Source organism: Microtus ochrogaster, unplaced genomic scaffold (genome assembly GCF_000317375.1).
Source record: "Microtus ochrogaster isolate Prairie Vole_2 unplaced genomic scaffold, MicOch1.0 UNK88, whole genome shotgun sequence".
Taxonomy (NCBI): domain Eukaryota; kingdom Metazoa; phylum Chordata; class Mammalia; order Rodentia; family Cricetidae; genus Microtus; species Microtus ochrogaster.
The window spans coordinates 1,228,979-1,244,458 of NW_004949186.1; the positions used below are offsets into that span (position 1 = coordinate 1,228,979).

General features: G+C 42.1%; 1 protein-coding gene across 1 annotated transcript in view; it reads right to left on the bottom strand.

Annotated features, from left to right (window-relative positions):
- Positions 1-15,480, bottom strand: part of Epsti1 (epithelial stromal interaction 1) — a 104,244-nt gene that overhangs the window by 7,726 nt on the left and 81,038 nt on the right. The window contains exons 9-10 of the mRNA XM_013355059.2: positions 6,647-6,720; positions 32-131 (exon numbers count right to left, since the gene is read on the bottom strand). Of these exons, the coding sequence (XP_013210513.1) occupies positions 32-131; positions 6,647-6,720 (174 nt within the window). The remainder of the gene's footprint in view (positions 1-31; positions 132-6,646; positions 6,721-15,480) is intronic.

Below are 15,480 nucleotides of genomic sequence, written 5' to 3' on the forward strand. Positions count from 1 at the left end.
TTTTTTTTTTTAAGAAAAAAGAAAAACTCACCCAGCTGTTGGTACTATTCATATTCCAACAGCCTCCAGACTGCTCGAGGCCACCTGGTTGACTTTTGCCTTGGAGACGGTCCAGAAAAGCATTATTTACCCTTTAAGACAAAGGAAAACGTGCATGAGTAGCAAGCCTGCTGCAGGGATAAGAGATTTCTGAGAACCGAATGGGCTATACAGACTGGTGTAGGCTGCATCTTCCTTTCATCTTAGAGAAGATCTATAAAAGCCTCGGTCTAGTGACAGCATGGGGTCTGGTCAAAGTCCCTTCCTGAGGCCGATACAAGTGTGTCTCAAGCCAAAAGAACATAGCTTCACTCACTGAGTGGTCATCATCTTAGCTAGTGCTCTGGTCACTCAAGGAAGCCAAGGGATGAGGCAGGGGCTGGAGGTGGAAGATCCAGAAAGAACTAAGTGGGCGGTGAGGGTGGCAGAGAGCCCTGTGGTGGTGCTGCTGCAAGACAGACAGCTTCCACTTAAGCTCTACTGCGCTGTCAGTCACAGGGAAGAGAATCGCAAGAGGGGCACGTAGCAAGAAAATGAGCAGGCTGCTAGGGGAGAAAAGAAGTTTGAATATCAAAAGACAGAATAAGTACACCTTTCTCTGATTTTTCCGTCACGCTTACAGCCACCAACTTCAAAACTTAAACCTGAATTAATAAGACAATTACTTTCACAAAGGTCAGGATAGAGGCTGCCAGCACAGTGGTGGTCTAACAAGTTAGCCCTCCATACCCATGAGGGGGCGACTCTAGGGCTGTCTGCGGGTACCAAAGGACACTGATGCTCTTGTCTCTTCTGTAAAATGACATAACACTACCACCCTTCGTGTGTCCTCCTATACGCTTTAAATAATCTGTGGATTGCTTACAACATTTAATACCGTATCAGTACTGTGTAAGGAATGAAGGACTTATTATACTGTAATTTTTATATTAAAGAATGTATTTCACTGTATTCTTTAAAGAATAATGCAGGGAAATTGTTACAACCCATAGCTCTAGATACAGTATTTTTTTCTGCGTGTTTTCAATTCAATCTCTTCAAGCCATGGCGATTTCTATAGATGGCTAACTGGGGGCTCACTTGATAAATAATCACTATTCTAAATAGTTGTCTTATGGGCATTTTGACACCATCCTCTGAGTTGCCTATGCACGGCTGAGTAGAGATGGGGACTCAGGAGCTGGGTCAAGAGCAATGAATGACTTACAAACATAGGAGACAGACTAGAAAGTTCTTGGGGGCAGAAACAGCACCTAGCAACAGCATCTGTTCAGCGTGGCTCTGTGGAAGGAAGGGAAGGTAGGAACTGAGCACACTAGCCTCCTCTTCAGTCATGGAAAGCAGAATTAGGTCCCGGTGGATAGCCACAAGTCGCAACTCTCTGAGATGGGGGACCTGCCAGGAAAACAATGGCTGGGTGGCCCAGGCATGTAGGTTGTCGGAGCTCACTCAGCCCCAGCCAAGATGGCAACTGTGTTGGGGTTCATTTTGATCTCCGAGGATTGACTAGCTGTTTCCCTACAAGTGGATTCCCAGTAGGCAGTGGCTGCTTCTCAGCTTTCTGTTGTCACCCTAGAAACCTACGCACATGCCACAGCCTGGCTCCCTGCAGGACCTTATGTCTGAGTCACGGCTCTGACTCTCTCAGCAGGCAGGCTGAGAAAAATCTTACTAAATTACAGCTGGGAAAGGTAATGAGTGGAAAATGCCCTGTGAACAACACAACCAAAGACATTCTGGAATGTGGACACGCTTGGTGCTGTTTTTATAATGTGTGTGTGTGTGTGTGTGTGTGTGTGTGTGTGTGTGTGTGTGTATGCACACACATATCTACGGAGGCAGAAGTCAACACTGGGTGCTTGCCTCAGTTTATATATTATTTTTTAATACAACATTTCTCACTGAACTTCGGGATGCTCAATTTGGCTGGACTGGATCATGCCCCAGTAGTGATCTATCTGTCTTTGTCCCGACCACACCAAAGCCCTGGGGTCATAGATAGGTCCATCATTCTACCCAGGTGCTGAGGATCCAAGCTCAGGTTTCCAAGATTACACAGCAAACACTTCATGGCTGAACCACCTCCCCAATCCCTTTATCTAGGCTTTTGCTCAGTCATAAGAAGGAGTTTTCCTTAGTTTCCCCAATGCCCTCCCACCCCATTAAAGTCACGAGCTGTCTTAACTGTCTTACTAATTAATGTATCCTGAATTTACTCGTTTCCATGGCCACCATTCCAGTTCCCATCAGTATCACCTCTCTGGGTTACTGTCTCCATCCTACCCTGTTTTTCCTCATGTAACAACCTCCACCCCACCCCATGTTAGAAAAGTGATCTTGCCTCCAATGAAGGTTTGAGTAAGAATGGCCCCCATAGGCTCATATATCTGAATGCTTAGTCACCAGGGAGTGGTACTATTTGACAGGATTAGCAGGTGTGACCTTGCTGGAGAAAGTGTGTCCCTGGGGATGGGCTTTGAGGTTTGAAAAGACCATGCCAAGCCCATTGCTTCCCCCTACCACCCCCCCCGCATACAGATCAGAATGTAGCTCGCATCTACTTCTCCAGCATCACGCCTGTCATGCTTCTTCCCACGGTGATGACAACAGCTGAAACCTCTAAAAACTGTAAGCCAGCTCCAGCTGAGTGCATTCTAAGAGCTGCCTTGGTCACGGTGACTCTGCACAGCAATAGAACAGTGACGAAGACATCTTTCGTCTGCCTAAAAGTCTCCAAGACTTGCTTCTCCCTGGCTTGAGAAGAGTCACTATCTTATGCAGGTTCGTACTTCCCCCTTCGCCCTTTGTGCCAGCTTCCATATTCTGCTCTTTTCCTCCAGTGTAACCCAAACTTTGGGATGCAAAGTCCAGCCTTATTCCCACAATGGAGCCTCTGCGCTTGCCATTCTGCTGGCAACAAGGGGCCACTCCAGTAGGAGTCTCTGTCTCTGAGTTCTTTGTGCCTGCTTCTTTCTCATCCTTTGATGTTAGCTCTTCTGTGAGGCCTTTGGTCACCTGTCACCTCCACTTGCTCACTGTTTGGTGTCACGGTCATGGTATTCACCACCATCTGCAAAGGTCTCACTGTTCAATCATTGACTTCTGGTTCTGTCTTTTTGATTTGCATGTGGTTGGGGACTGTTTTTTTCTGGGGGGGGGGTGGCTGGTTCACGCCATTGCCTAGGATAGAGCCTTGGTTGAGTTTGCCCTGATAACTTACTCATGGAGTGAGTGAGATTTCTAGGCATGTGCTCCCTATGTCCATGGCTGTAGACAGAGGCTATGCTGTGAAAAGCCCACTGGCGTGGAGTCCAAAATATACATGCCTCAGTGCCAACTGCTCTGACTGGGTTTTCATAAAGCAAGGTGGACAGGTTCCCTCACAAGCTTGGCTACTAAGAGGAAGAGAGACTGAGTTCTCCATGGTGCTTCAGGAAGGTCCTCGACTGGCTTACCCACTGCGGAATGGTCCACCAAAGACAAAGGCAGTGCACAGCTTGCTTCTCTCCTTCTCTTCTTCTTCCTCCAAACATGGAGGAAGGGCTCCTCTTGCATTTTTGTGGACTAACTAGAGACTATACATTTCATTGCTGTTAAACCTGTGTTCTGCTCCCCCACAGGGGTTAATTTGGATTAAGAATTATTATTGAGAGGTGGTTTGAATTTTCGTAAATCAATAGGGCTCATGCTGGCATTTGCCTCACAGTCCAGATCCATCCGAGCCTTTGAACTGGTGCTCTGTCCATGGTCTGTGGGGTTCTCAGGTGCCTCTCTTTCTCAGGTGGTTATAGAGGGTCAGGGTCAGGTGCAGTTCCAGGGGTGCACACGTTACAGAACTCATTGAAAAGCTCACACAAAATCCCACAAGCTTCCTATCATAAATGTCGGGTTGGGAGCACCTCTGAGTCAACTTTTAAACAGGAGAAATCGTATTGCCTTTTGAATGCTAATGAAATCATGCTCCCAGGGCACACCTAAATGATGTCACCTATTGTGCCTACTACATAGCTTGTGTTGCTGCCCTCAGAAGAGGCACCAGTAATTTTGTTCATGGAGGAATTATTGGCTGTGTATCTCCTGATGCCACGGGAATGCACTCTATAAACTTTGAAGGCAGTACAAATGCCAGCTCTTTTCAAAAATTGATCTAGGATATAAAATATGTGCCTAACGGCTTGATTAGTTGTTTCAAACTTGATTACCGAGTTTATTATCCACGAAGATTTCCTGGTGGGTTTAATTTGGATCTACATGTCACCCGAATCAATAAGAGAGGAGACAGGTACAGAAAATAAACAGTACCACCAATATTTATGTATTTTGGCAGAATGGACAATAAATTTAAATAATGAAGGCCAAGAATCCTGTAACAAAGATGCAGCCCTTTCCACCTCTAAACAAACGGCATGAACCTTTATTTGGCACCCATCAAAGTTAATGTATTAGCAATGGGGCTATTAATGTGACACACTGCTGTCTTTAAGATGCTTAAGGATTATTAATTCAATTAATCCACAGGAATAATTGACTACTGATAGCAACCACTGTATATATAAAAGTAATATCAGTACTTTTCTAACCAAAAGTCTTCTAAAGAAAAAGTGAGCAAAACCAATAAAAATACTAGATAATTTATGGCCTACTTTATAAGTAGGTGATAATAAAGGCCCCTTCCTCACCTCAGTTTACCTAACAAAATGATCTAACCAATGTCTCAAGGTTTTGATCTTTCTCTAAACCAGAGTAAAACATACAAACTCACATTTAACATTTTAAAAGCATTTTGTGGTAACCAGAGAAACAGCATGGTCTACTCAAAGAAACATCAGTACCCAGCAGCAGTTACAGACATCCTCAGAAATGGAATATCTGCTGGGCATCTTTCAAAGTCCCTCACCTACAAAATGAAATCATTACACCGATAGACTTCAGTGGGGCTGGAGAGATAAAGTAGCAGTCAGGAGTCTGGGTTGCTCTTCAAGAGACCCAGGTTAAGGTTCCAGAACCCATATGGTGGCTCAGAGCCATCTGTAACTCCAATCCCAGGGAATTTGATGCCCCTTTTCTGGGTCCCTGTGGGCACCAAACATGTACATACAGACAGGTGAAGTATCCTTACTCATAAAAATATGCAAATAAAATTAAAAAAACTAATTTCAAAACAAGTAAGAAAAGTCATCAACTTGCAAAATGAATATGTTTCCTTAAATCCTGAAATCCCTAACACTAAATTCTTCTAAGATGCTCCATCATAGTGTCTCCTAAGAAGAACCTTTCATTATTACAGAGATAATTCGTACAATGTTATTGGCGATGTCCTAACATGTATATTGAGTCTCGCCAGGTAGTCTCAAAACACTTATCTCTGATACCAGGGAGTTTCCTATGAGATTGCATAGATTACTAATGTCAGAAGCTACACCCATACAGCCTCACCAACATGACCACAGAAACATGAACTGAATACGGGTGGTACTAATAGGCATACAAAGTGGATGGGGAAAAGTCCAAGAGGCCTCAGTCCTACACAAAGAACTACAGGCAACCAAGGAATGCCAAGAGCAGGAGAAATAGTCTTTCACAGGGAAGAACACCTGGTGCCATATGGTCAACCCTGTAAACATACATACAAGCAATATTATACAGACAGAGCAGGTTATATTCAGGGATATATCTGTGTGTATGTATGTATGTGTGTGTATATATATATATATATATGTATAATTCATAATAATTAGTGAAAAAACAGGGCATAAATTTGAGAACAAGGAAGGGTACATGGGAGCATTTGGAGGGAGGAAAAGGGAAGGGAGAAATATTGCAATTATATCATAATCTAGCAAATGAAGAGTACTTAATCTACTGAAAATTATTTACTGCTTCTATCTTGAGTCTTTACCTCCACCCTAAAGAATTAGTCATCATCAAATATCTTTAATGAGTTTTTTCCCAAGTGTGTATTCCTAAGCACTGTGATCTAACCATCTATATCAATCTAGTAACTCCAAAGTCATTTACCAACAGCAACGTGCGGTCTCAGAGGGATGTGATGCTCTGCCGCATGGAAGGGGACAAAATAACAGCCTAAACCAACAGCAAGTGTGCTTCAGCCCTCTTTCTTTAAGGCAATGCATGTATGCTCACATGAGCACAGGTGCCTGGGGAAGCCAGGGAGGGTGCCAGATTACCTGGGAAAGGTCTTACTCCCTGGGACAGGTGTTGCAGGCAGTTGTGAGTAGCTGGATACGGTCACTGAGAATGTCACTCAAGTCCTTTGTAAGAGCAATAAGCGCCCTTGACCACTAAGCCATCTATCTTCTCCAACACTGCGATTTAGCCTTCTCAGATGAGTTTGAATGTCCTTAAGCCAAGAAGTGTGGATATTCTGTATGCATGCACATGTGTATGTATGCAAGTGAATATATGCATAGATGTGTGGCTGTTTGCATAGCACAGCACGCACATACTGTAACACCGTAACATATTTAGAGGTGATTTAAATTCCAGAACATTATTTAATGTTGCTCTAAAGTCTTCCCAAAATGCTGCAAAACTTTATCAGTAATTGATTTTTACCAAGGATGCTTATTTTATTGGCCAGTTATACCTCCAGTGCTCGGCTCGATGGATTTGGGCTCTTTCTTCCTCTTGATGCCGTCCTTTAGTTTCCAGTAATTTATTCTGAGAACAATAAAAGTTTTAAGATATGGTTTTCAATTAACATGGTTGTACGGAAGGCACCCAAATCAATTACACATTTAACCTTAGCCGCTGCCACATTTCACTCCTGAAACTTCTACTTAAATCTATTTGGACGTGAAATTATTTTCCCTCTATAAGTAGGTAGCAAAAATAATTGCAGCTTAGTCTAACAGAATAGCTTCACGGGTACAAAATTGTTAGATTGAAAAGCCGATGAGCATGGTCAAGAAATTAAACCAAGTTGTGCAAAGCACAGAGAAGGAAATACAAAGCAACTCAAACTCACCTGTGTCTTACAAAGAAAAACAAATCAAAGTGGTCCCTTTAAGAATATCACACAATTTCTTAGTATTTTTGTAACATGTCTCTCCTAGTAAAATTCCATTGTCACTTAAAAGTAAATTTTGGACTCCATTCTGCAGTGAAGTTCTATTGGTAAAGCGTTCCCAGCCTTGGAGAATAAGCCCAGCCTCACTAACAAACAGTTACATCTGTTGTCTTAAACCAGTTATTTCTCCTGCCACCGGAACTTTAGGCTCCCTGTGGTTGCGAGGCTTCCAAATACATCTCATGACCATGATCTCTAGTTTCTAACATCCTGCTTGTTTTCTTGGAACTATTAAGTCCTGTAGACACAGATAATTCGTTTATAGTCTTATACCATAGGACTAAGTGCCAGGATTTCCCAAATACCTGTCCTCTACCTTCAGGCAGACCAAGTTTTAATCCTATTTTAAAGACAAACAAAAGCAGAAGAAAGAAAATTACTAGGCCGAAGTCATAAGCCAGCCCTTGAGCTAAAGAGATTTTTCTGGTAGAAACTATTTGTCTCATCCTGACAAGCACATACCAATGAATGGGCCTGGCCATGACTGGTGTTTTAGAACCACCACATTTCCTGGTGAAAAGTCTAAAATAAACTAAAAATTCATACTGACTTTTTCTTTTAAATTTCATTCAAATGTCAGCACCAAAGGAAAACACTTCTTTCTTATACATTATACTCTAAATTTAATGCCTATTAGTCTATAAAGCCCATTAGAGCTTTCTCATTCTTACATTGTATTAACAAGGGAAATTGGAGAGTTTTCTAAATAATGACATACTCTCCATCCACTCAAAACTTTCCCTGAACCTAGCTGCCAAGTCTACTGCTGGGGTTCTCACTTTTTCACAATGACATAAAGCCATCTATTTCTTTAAATGTTTTAACCACACCCCCATGGGGGACCAAACCCAGGGCCACTGACATGCTGTGTGGGTGCTCAACCCTTGAACACTATCCTACCCCTTCTTCTTTATGAGCTTAATATATACATAAAGTTTTAATGCTCTGTCAAATGGCCAGGCAGAGAGGCCCAGGTCTGTGATCTTAGCCCTTGGATAGCTGAGGCCCAAAGGCTGAGCTTGAGGACAGCCTTGGCTACTTATTAAGATCCTGTTTCAAAAAATAAGTCAGAGTATCAGAACTTGCCAGCTACAACATTTTTGCTAAAGATCTACAAGTATTTCAATAAAGATCTAGATTCTATGTAGAACACTTGCATGGCATATCTGAGGTTCTGAGTAGAATCTCACTTAAAAATAAAGAAATAAATAGACTTTCTTTTTTTTAACTTTTTGCTATAGTCCCTTTATCTATTCTTTTGTTCTGGTAAACTTTAAAAAAAAAAAGCATGTTTCTGTTTCTGTGGGCAAATGAGAATGAGCCAGATATAAACAATAAACAAAACTGCTGTAGAATTTTTTTATGGGAAAAAAATCCAAGAATGTAATCATAGCTACAAAAAAATCACATGAAAGAAAATAAATGAGAAAGAACTAGTTCTGCCAGACATTAAGACGTGTCCTGAAACAGTGATTTAAATGGCTCAAGTCCGGCAAGAGACCCAAAGGCTATGGAGATGTGGTTATGGTAGGCTTAGGCTGAGTCCATCCTGGAGACTGTTGAGTGGAGGCTGGTAGACTGAGCAACTACTAAGAGAAAATTTAAAACTAGTTCCTCCAGTCAATAAACATAAATTTTGCAGAGTCTAAAGTTTGAACATAGAAGATAAAAATCACAAACATTTTCAAAGGAGGGATAGGTGAATTTATAAACAGCAAAGAGAATCATACAAGGAGAAAAATAAGTTCAACTGAATAAAAATCTATAGCTCCCATTTTGACAAAATACATAAACCAGCTTTGAAATAAGTAAAATAGGAACAAGTCTTTGAGACACACGTGAGCTAATTCGATGTGTTCCATTCATTCATTTGAACAAAATATCTGAGTAGCCTGTGGTGAGCCAGGCTCAGACAGATGTGACAGCTCTACAGTGGCTCACGAGACAGATGACAGCCTTGCTCCATTACAGCTCCTATGCTAGAGGAAGGACACTTGGGTCCAAGTGAGAACAATATGCAGCCCTGACCCTACACAGAGGATATTAAAGGTGACATGAGACACAGTGGCTTGGAGACTGTTTTAGACTGAGGCCCAGGAAAGCAACTAAAGACCTGAGTCAATGAGCAAGGCAGAGGGAACCACCACACAGAGAAGGTTGAAGGCTAAGAATAGAGAGGTGGTGCACAGAAAAGCTAGAAACATCTGTCGGTTCAATGCTATGCTCATCTCCGCCTAGACAAATAGGGACCACAACAATGAGACAAAATGTTTCTATCATGTTGACAAAACTCAGAAAAGTCAGACTATTGGGGACATCCAAACTCTATAGGGGGCCAAAATTTAGTCTTTGGAGCACAATATAGCAATAATCACCAAGTGATAAAATGTACCACATCCTCTGAGGAGTGTTTGAAGATGAGTATGATGTGGATATAGATGTTCACAGCTGTAGCCCACGCTGTAAATATTAAGAAGAAAATCTTAATGTCTTTCAAGGAGGAACAATCAATAAGTTGATCGTCCACATAATGAAATTGTATGGAGCAGTTACAGGGAAGCGGTTATAACTGGAGTGGGGGGGGGGCTGGAAGACACATTGACTGATAAAAAGCCAGAGCAGGGACTGGGCTGGATAAAGTCCTTACCACAGGAACATGAGGACTGGAGTTCAGATCTTCAGGGCTCACATAAAAGCTGAGTGGGCACGGCGGCCCACCTATAATCCCTAGGTCAGAAGGCCCAGAATCCCCTGGTCAGTGGTGGCTCCTGAGCTCAGTAAGAGACCCTACCTCAGATAATTGAAGTATGAAGTGATCACGGGAAGACAGTCCCCATCAACCCCTGGCCTTCACATGAACACACACACACACATACATACACCTGCATTCATGTGTGTCTATACATACGAGAATGTGTATGCACATAGACACATATACTACACATTCATTCATATATATATACACACACACAAAATACAAAAATTAAAAATAAAATAAAAGCCTAGAGAAGCTTTCTTAGTATTCTTACATGTAAATAGAATCTATATACAAATAACTATTTCAACATTTTATTTGCATAAGCATTTTGCATACATGTATATGTGTGTGCATGTGCGTGTGTGTGTGTGTGTGTGTGTGTGTGCATGTGTACCAAGTGTGTGGCCACCTGTAATGGCCAGAATTAAAGGTGCTGGAGTCCCTGGAGCTGGAGTTACACAGTTGTGATTCACCTAGTGGGTGGTAGGAATTGAACCCACATCCTCTACAAGAACAAGAAATGGTCTAATCTACAGAGCCATTTCTCCAGTGCCCCATGTCAACGTTCACATGCTTGCATAGGACACACACAAAACGTTTTCTAGAGAAATGGAAGAAAATGTTCATTGCCGTTGGGAGAAGACTTGAAGGGTAAATGGGTAGAGGGAGGAACCTTAGCGCCTGATAGACTTTGCTTTTATAATCTGTACACGCATGTATTATCTCCTTATACTATTTATGGGAATTTGTAACTCATGCAAGAGGCCACTTCTGCTTTCTTAAGTTTTTCTTTGTTTAAAGATACAGTTCTAACTTTAATTAAAATGTATTAAAATAAGCAAATAGATAAAAAAGGTTCTAGTAGGTAAGTTTTTAACATTTAGAGATAATAAAACAGGAAGTTGGTCTATTAGGGAGCTAGGAAGTGCTAGCTACTAGGAAGCAAAGAAGCATTAGACAAGAGGAGGGGAAGAGGGTGATGCACGCCATCCTCTTGCAGAGGCACAGGATGGGGAGAGGAGAAAAAGACCCAGTGGGAAGCAGGGAAAGGGAGCTGATGAGGCATGGCCGTGCGAGAACATTGTTCCAGATGGCCAAAGAGGAGGGACTGGCCACTGTGCTCGGATTATTTTCTGATTATCAGCACAGTGTATCCAAAGAGAGGCTGATTTTTCTTTGGTACCAAGAAAGATAATTTCAGCTAATTAATTTGTTCTGCTGAACTGACAGCCACAGAGGATGTGTCTGCAATGTCTCACAAGAACATTTGCGGTTCATTTCCTTGGGTTCTCTCATGGAAGGGCAACATCTCGGTGAAAAAGTACAAGGTAAGTTGTTCTGGTTCCAGGGGCTGAGACTGTAACAATGAAGAAAATCAAAATGCTGCGCTACCCAACACACCAGACGCTTGACCCTCATCCCACTCAGGGTGTGTGGGTTAAGTACCAGCCACACCCCAGACCTGCATTTGTGCAGATACAAGTTTGATGCAGTTCTTTCTGGAAGAAAAACAAAATTAAAATGGAAGGTGGGCCCAGAAGGAACCATGAAATGAAGCAGAAAGAAATGCAGTGTTGAGCATAAGTTCTAACAAGAACACAGAAATTCAAAGCCAGAAAGACAAACAAGAGAAATGACTATTCAAGTGTAGGGGCATTTCATTTGTATTTTAATAAATACAAACCAGAATCAGATCAGGAAAGCAAAACAGCCACACTGGCCATCCTTGATGTGGGAGTGATTTCTTTCTAATCTGTTGCTTTCGTTGGTTAATTAATAAAGAAACTGCCTAGGCCCATTTGATAGGCCAACCCTTAGGTGGGTGGAGTAAACAGAACAGAATGCTGGGAGAAAGAAGCTGAGTCAGGGAGTCGCCATGATTCTCCCACTCCAGACAGATGCAGGTTAAGATCTTTCCTGGTAAGCCAGCTCATGGAGCTACACAGATTATTAGAAATGAGTTAGATCGATATGTAAGAGCTAGCCAATAAGAAACTGGAACTAATGGGCCAGGCAGTGTTTAAAAGAATACAGTTTCCGTGTAATTATTTCAGGTAAAGCTAGCCGTGCGGGCAGCCGGGTGAAGGGGACGCAGCCCACCGCTCCTATTACAACACATCCTGACAGACCAGGCAGCAATGACACACACCTTTAATCCCAGTAGCCACACCAGCTTCCCATAGAAACCAGGCAATAGTGGCACACTCCCTTAATCCCAGAACCAGAGAGGATTATAAAATGGGAGGAGACAGCTCTTAAACTCAGTCTCATTCTGAAGTTTCCTGGAGGCAGGATCACCATTTTTGAACTGAGGTAGAGGTAAGAGCCAGTGGCTGGCTGCTTTGCTTTTCTGGTCTTCAGGTTGAATCCCAATATCTGTCTCTGAGTTTTTATTAATCGTGCTACATTCAATGTTTAAAGTATACCCATAAAAGCTCTCTACACAGACGCGGGGTGGGACTGGGGATCTTCTCCAGACACTGAGAACTCCAAAGGAAGGGGGCACTTCCTGGAAGTGGTAAGCGAACAGAACCCGCACCGCCCCCGCCCCCTGCCCTGTTGGTGGCCACACCTGTATGTGAGGAGCGTGTTACGAACAGGGGCCTGTCTGGGTTAGGAGGAGGTAGGGAGGACACTGTCCTGGAGAGCCTCGGCACAGCCACAAGCAGCAGTACTGGGGGCCCAGCGGGCATTTCCGGCTAGAAGCAAATCAGCCCTGTGCTTCCTTTCACTCCCAGCGCCCTACACGACCAGAGGAACTCTGGTACCACATTCAAGGGTGCACAAGGCTGCAGGCCTTGAGAAGTGATGAGACAAGAGCAAAAGCCAGAATCCAAAGCAACTCCTAGAGCACTAATTGAAAACGAAAATAGGGAGGGCTTGAAATCATGTCCGATTCCGACTGTGGCATTCCAGACACGGTTCAGCCTGACTGCTTCATGTAAACACAAAAGCGCCATCGCCTTGGTGGGATGAACTTCTCCCAGGAGACGATGTTCTCTCAGCTCTACTAGGGGAAAAGCACAGGGGAAGGAGGAAGGCCGAGCCAGGACTGGAAAAGACTGCTGCCCTTGAATGGTTGCTAGAAAAGACTTTGAGGTCTCAGTAGTCCGGCTTTGTGGGAGCCTAGGCAGTTTGGATGCTCACCTTACTAGACCTGGATGGAGGTGGGTGGTCCTTGGACTTCCCACAGGGCAGGGAACCCTGATTGCTCTTTGGGCTGATGAGGGAGGGGGACTTGATTGGGGGAGGAGGAGGGAGGGAAATGGGAGGCGGTGGCGGGGAAGAGACAGAAATCTTAAATAAATAAATAAATAAATAAATAAATAAATAAATAAATAAATAAATAAATAGGACTTTGAGGGAATGGAAGAGTCTAGGGTCTGGTTTTGAGGCTCCCTCCTGGAAGGGGTACCTCAACAGAAGAACAGAGATGACCTTGGCCAGCAAGAATGTAGCGGAAAGGTTGAAAGGGCGCTGAAAAGGAGGCCCTCAACCAAATCGAAGGAAGTGAGCCCTGATGGGGGAAGTGGGATAGTCAAGAACATTATACAGGGAGGTGGAAGACTTACGGGAAAATGATACCTAAGTTCCCCCTTGACTAGTGCGTGTGAGCTCTGTCATTCAGTGTCAATATTAACAAAGCCCAGAAACAGACCCCCCATCAACTGTCTTTCTTTTCTTTTCTTTTCTTTTCTTTTCTTTTCTTTTCTTTTCTTCTTTTTTTCTAGCTTTTCCTTTGTTGAAGGTTTGATTCACTGCAGAAAATGTAGAAACTACAGAAAGTATAAAGGAAAACAAGTAATTACTCAGAAAACTCTCTGCCCAGAAACAAGCTCTTTTAACAAGCTGCTATATTTTCTTCCTGATTAAACAGACAGATCACAGTCTCTCACCCTGGCTCACATTATGAAGCTTAGCATGTGTGAGGCCATAGGATCAACTCTCAACCTGCTTCTTCTCTTTTGTTCTTGACAAAAATATCACGAGGCAAATAACAGCACCATCGAACACAACAGACAAGCTGGGACGAGGAAGCAATCCCTACAAGGTGCAGGAGCAGGAAGTAGGCTTAACAATCTGCCTGTACTCTATTTTTCATCTATGTTTTTATTTTACCAAATGTGAACATATTCCTGTCATTAAAATGTGCTGGTAGGGACCATATGGACTTACAGAAAAACCTTTCCGTCTTCTGCCAGTGAACAAATTGTTTCAAATTTTCATTAATCATTAAAAAAATATAGTAAATGTGTGTACACTTCGTGTGGGCATCTCTGATTATTTTCTCAAAACAAATGCCTATCTTTGCCAGGCATGGTTGTTAGGGGCTCATCATCCCAGTACTTGGTAGGCCAGGGGTGGGAGGAGATAACATGCTTAAGGCTAACCTGAGCTGTTACACACTCTGTCAAAAATAAGTAAACAAATACTATTTACAACTACTGGGTTTTTAAATTCCATAGTGCCCAAGGGCTTTTAAAGCTCTCCTGTCACTAGTAACAGCATCCTGCTTGTTCACACTGTATTGTCACAACTACTCTAAGTTCTTACCCCAGCAAACACATATATCAGTAGTCATATTTTTCTAAAGTTTCTGCATTATTCTCAGAGTTGAGATCTAGAAATGAACTGCCAAAGTATTTTAAATTTTATTGGAATTAAACTCGAATTAACTTGGATACAGCTGTAGCTACTGCAATGTGGAGTTTGTCTGCTCAGGGACAGCTACCGTCTTTGCTCTATTCAAACGGACTTTTATGGATAAAGGAAAGTTGGGCTTTGGGGTTTTGTTTGTTTGCTTGCTTAGTTCAAGTTACTCAATGATTTTTTTTACACAGGTAAGTTCATGTGCTCCTTTTTATTTCACTATATTTTCTAATCAATTGTCACTAATATTTGCACGAGCTCCCTCTTGATATATCTCTTGTAACCACCTCTCTTATGGACTTCGCTCTGACTGATTTGCTTTAACAGACTCTCTTGGGCTGTGTGGGCGAGTTGCTCTCATCCATAAATGTTAGCTTATTTCCAATAATTAGAAACGTTACTTTACATTTTCATTCTTTGCCTTATCAAGTTGGCTAAAATAATTCTCAAGGTTTGTTCCATGTGATACTAACAGTTTTATATCAAATAGCTTGGAGGAATACTATGTCCAAATTTCCAGAATGATCTTGGTTTATATGGTAGGGATTATAAGAATCCTTATGTTACTCATTTCTGGTGTTTTGGTACTGAGGATAGAATATTGGATTTTAGTTTGGAAGGTTATATGTGTGTTAGGAATATCCTTTTTAATTATAGTTTATTAAGGTTTTATTCAATTGACAGAATTAAAAAAATCTATTTTTTTTTCCTGTCACTTAAAAGATTCCTGAACATTTTTTTTCTCAATAGTTTTCCTATACAGAAATAAAATATAACAAATTCCTAACAGGTAGTTATCGCTGCATTTTTAGAATGAACTACTTTGTCTTGGTAAATTACTGCTTGAGAGAAAAATTCTACTTTAATTTTCTTTTCAGTATTAAAACTTTACCTTTTGAAACTTTTATAACTAAAAGGTTGGTGTTCTCTCTCTCTCTCTCTC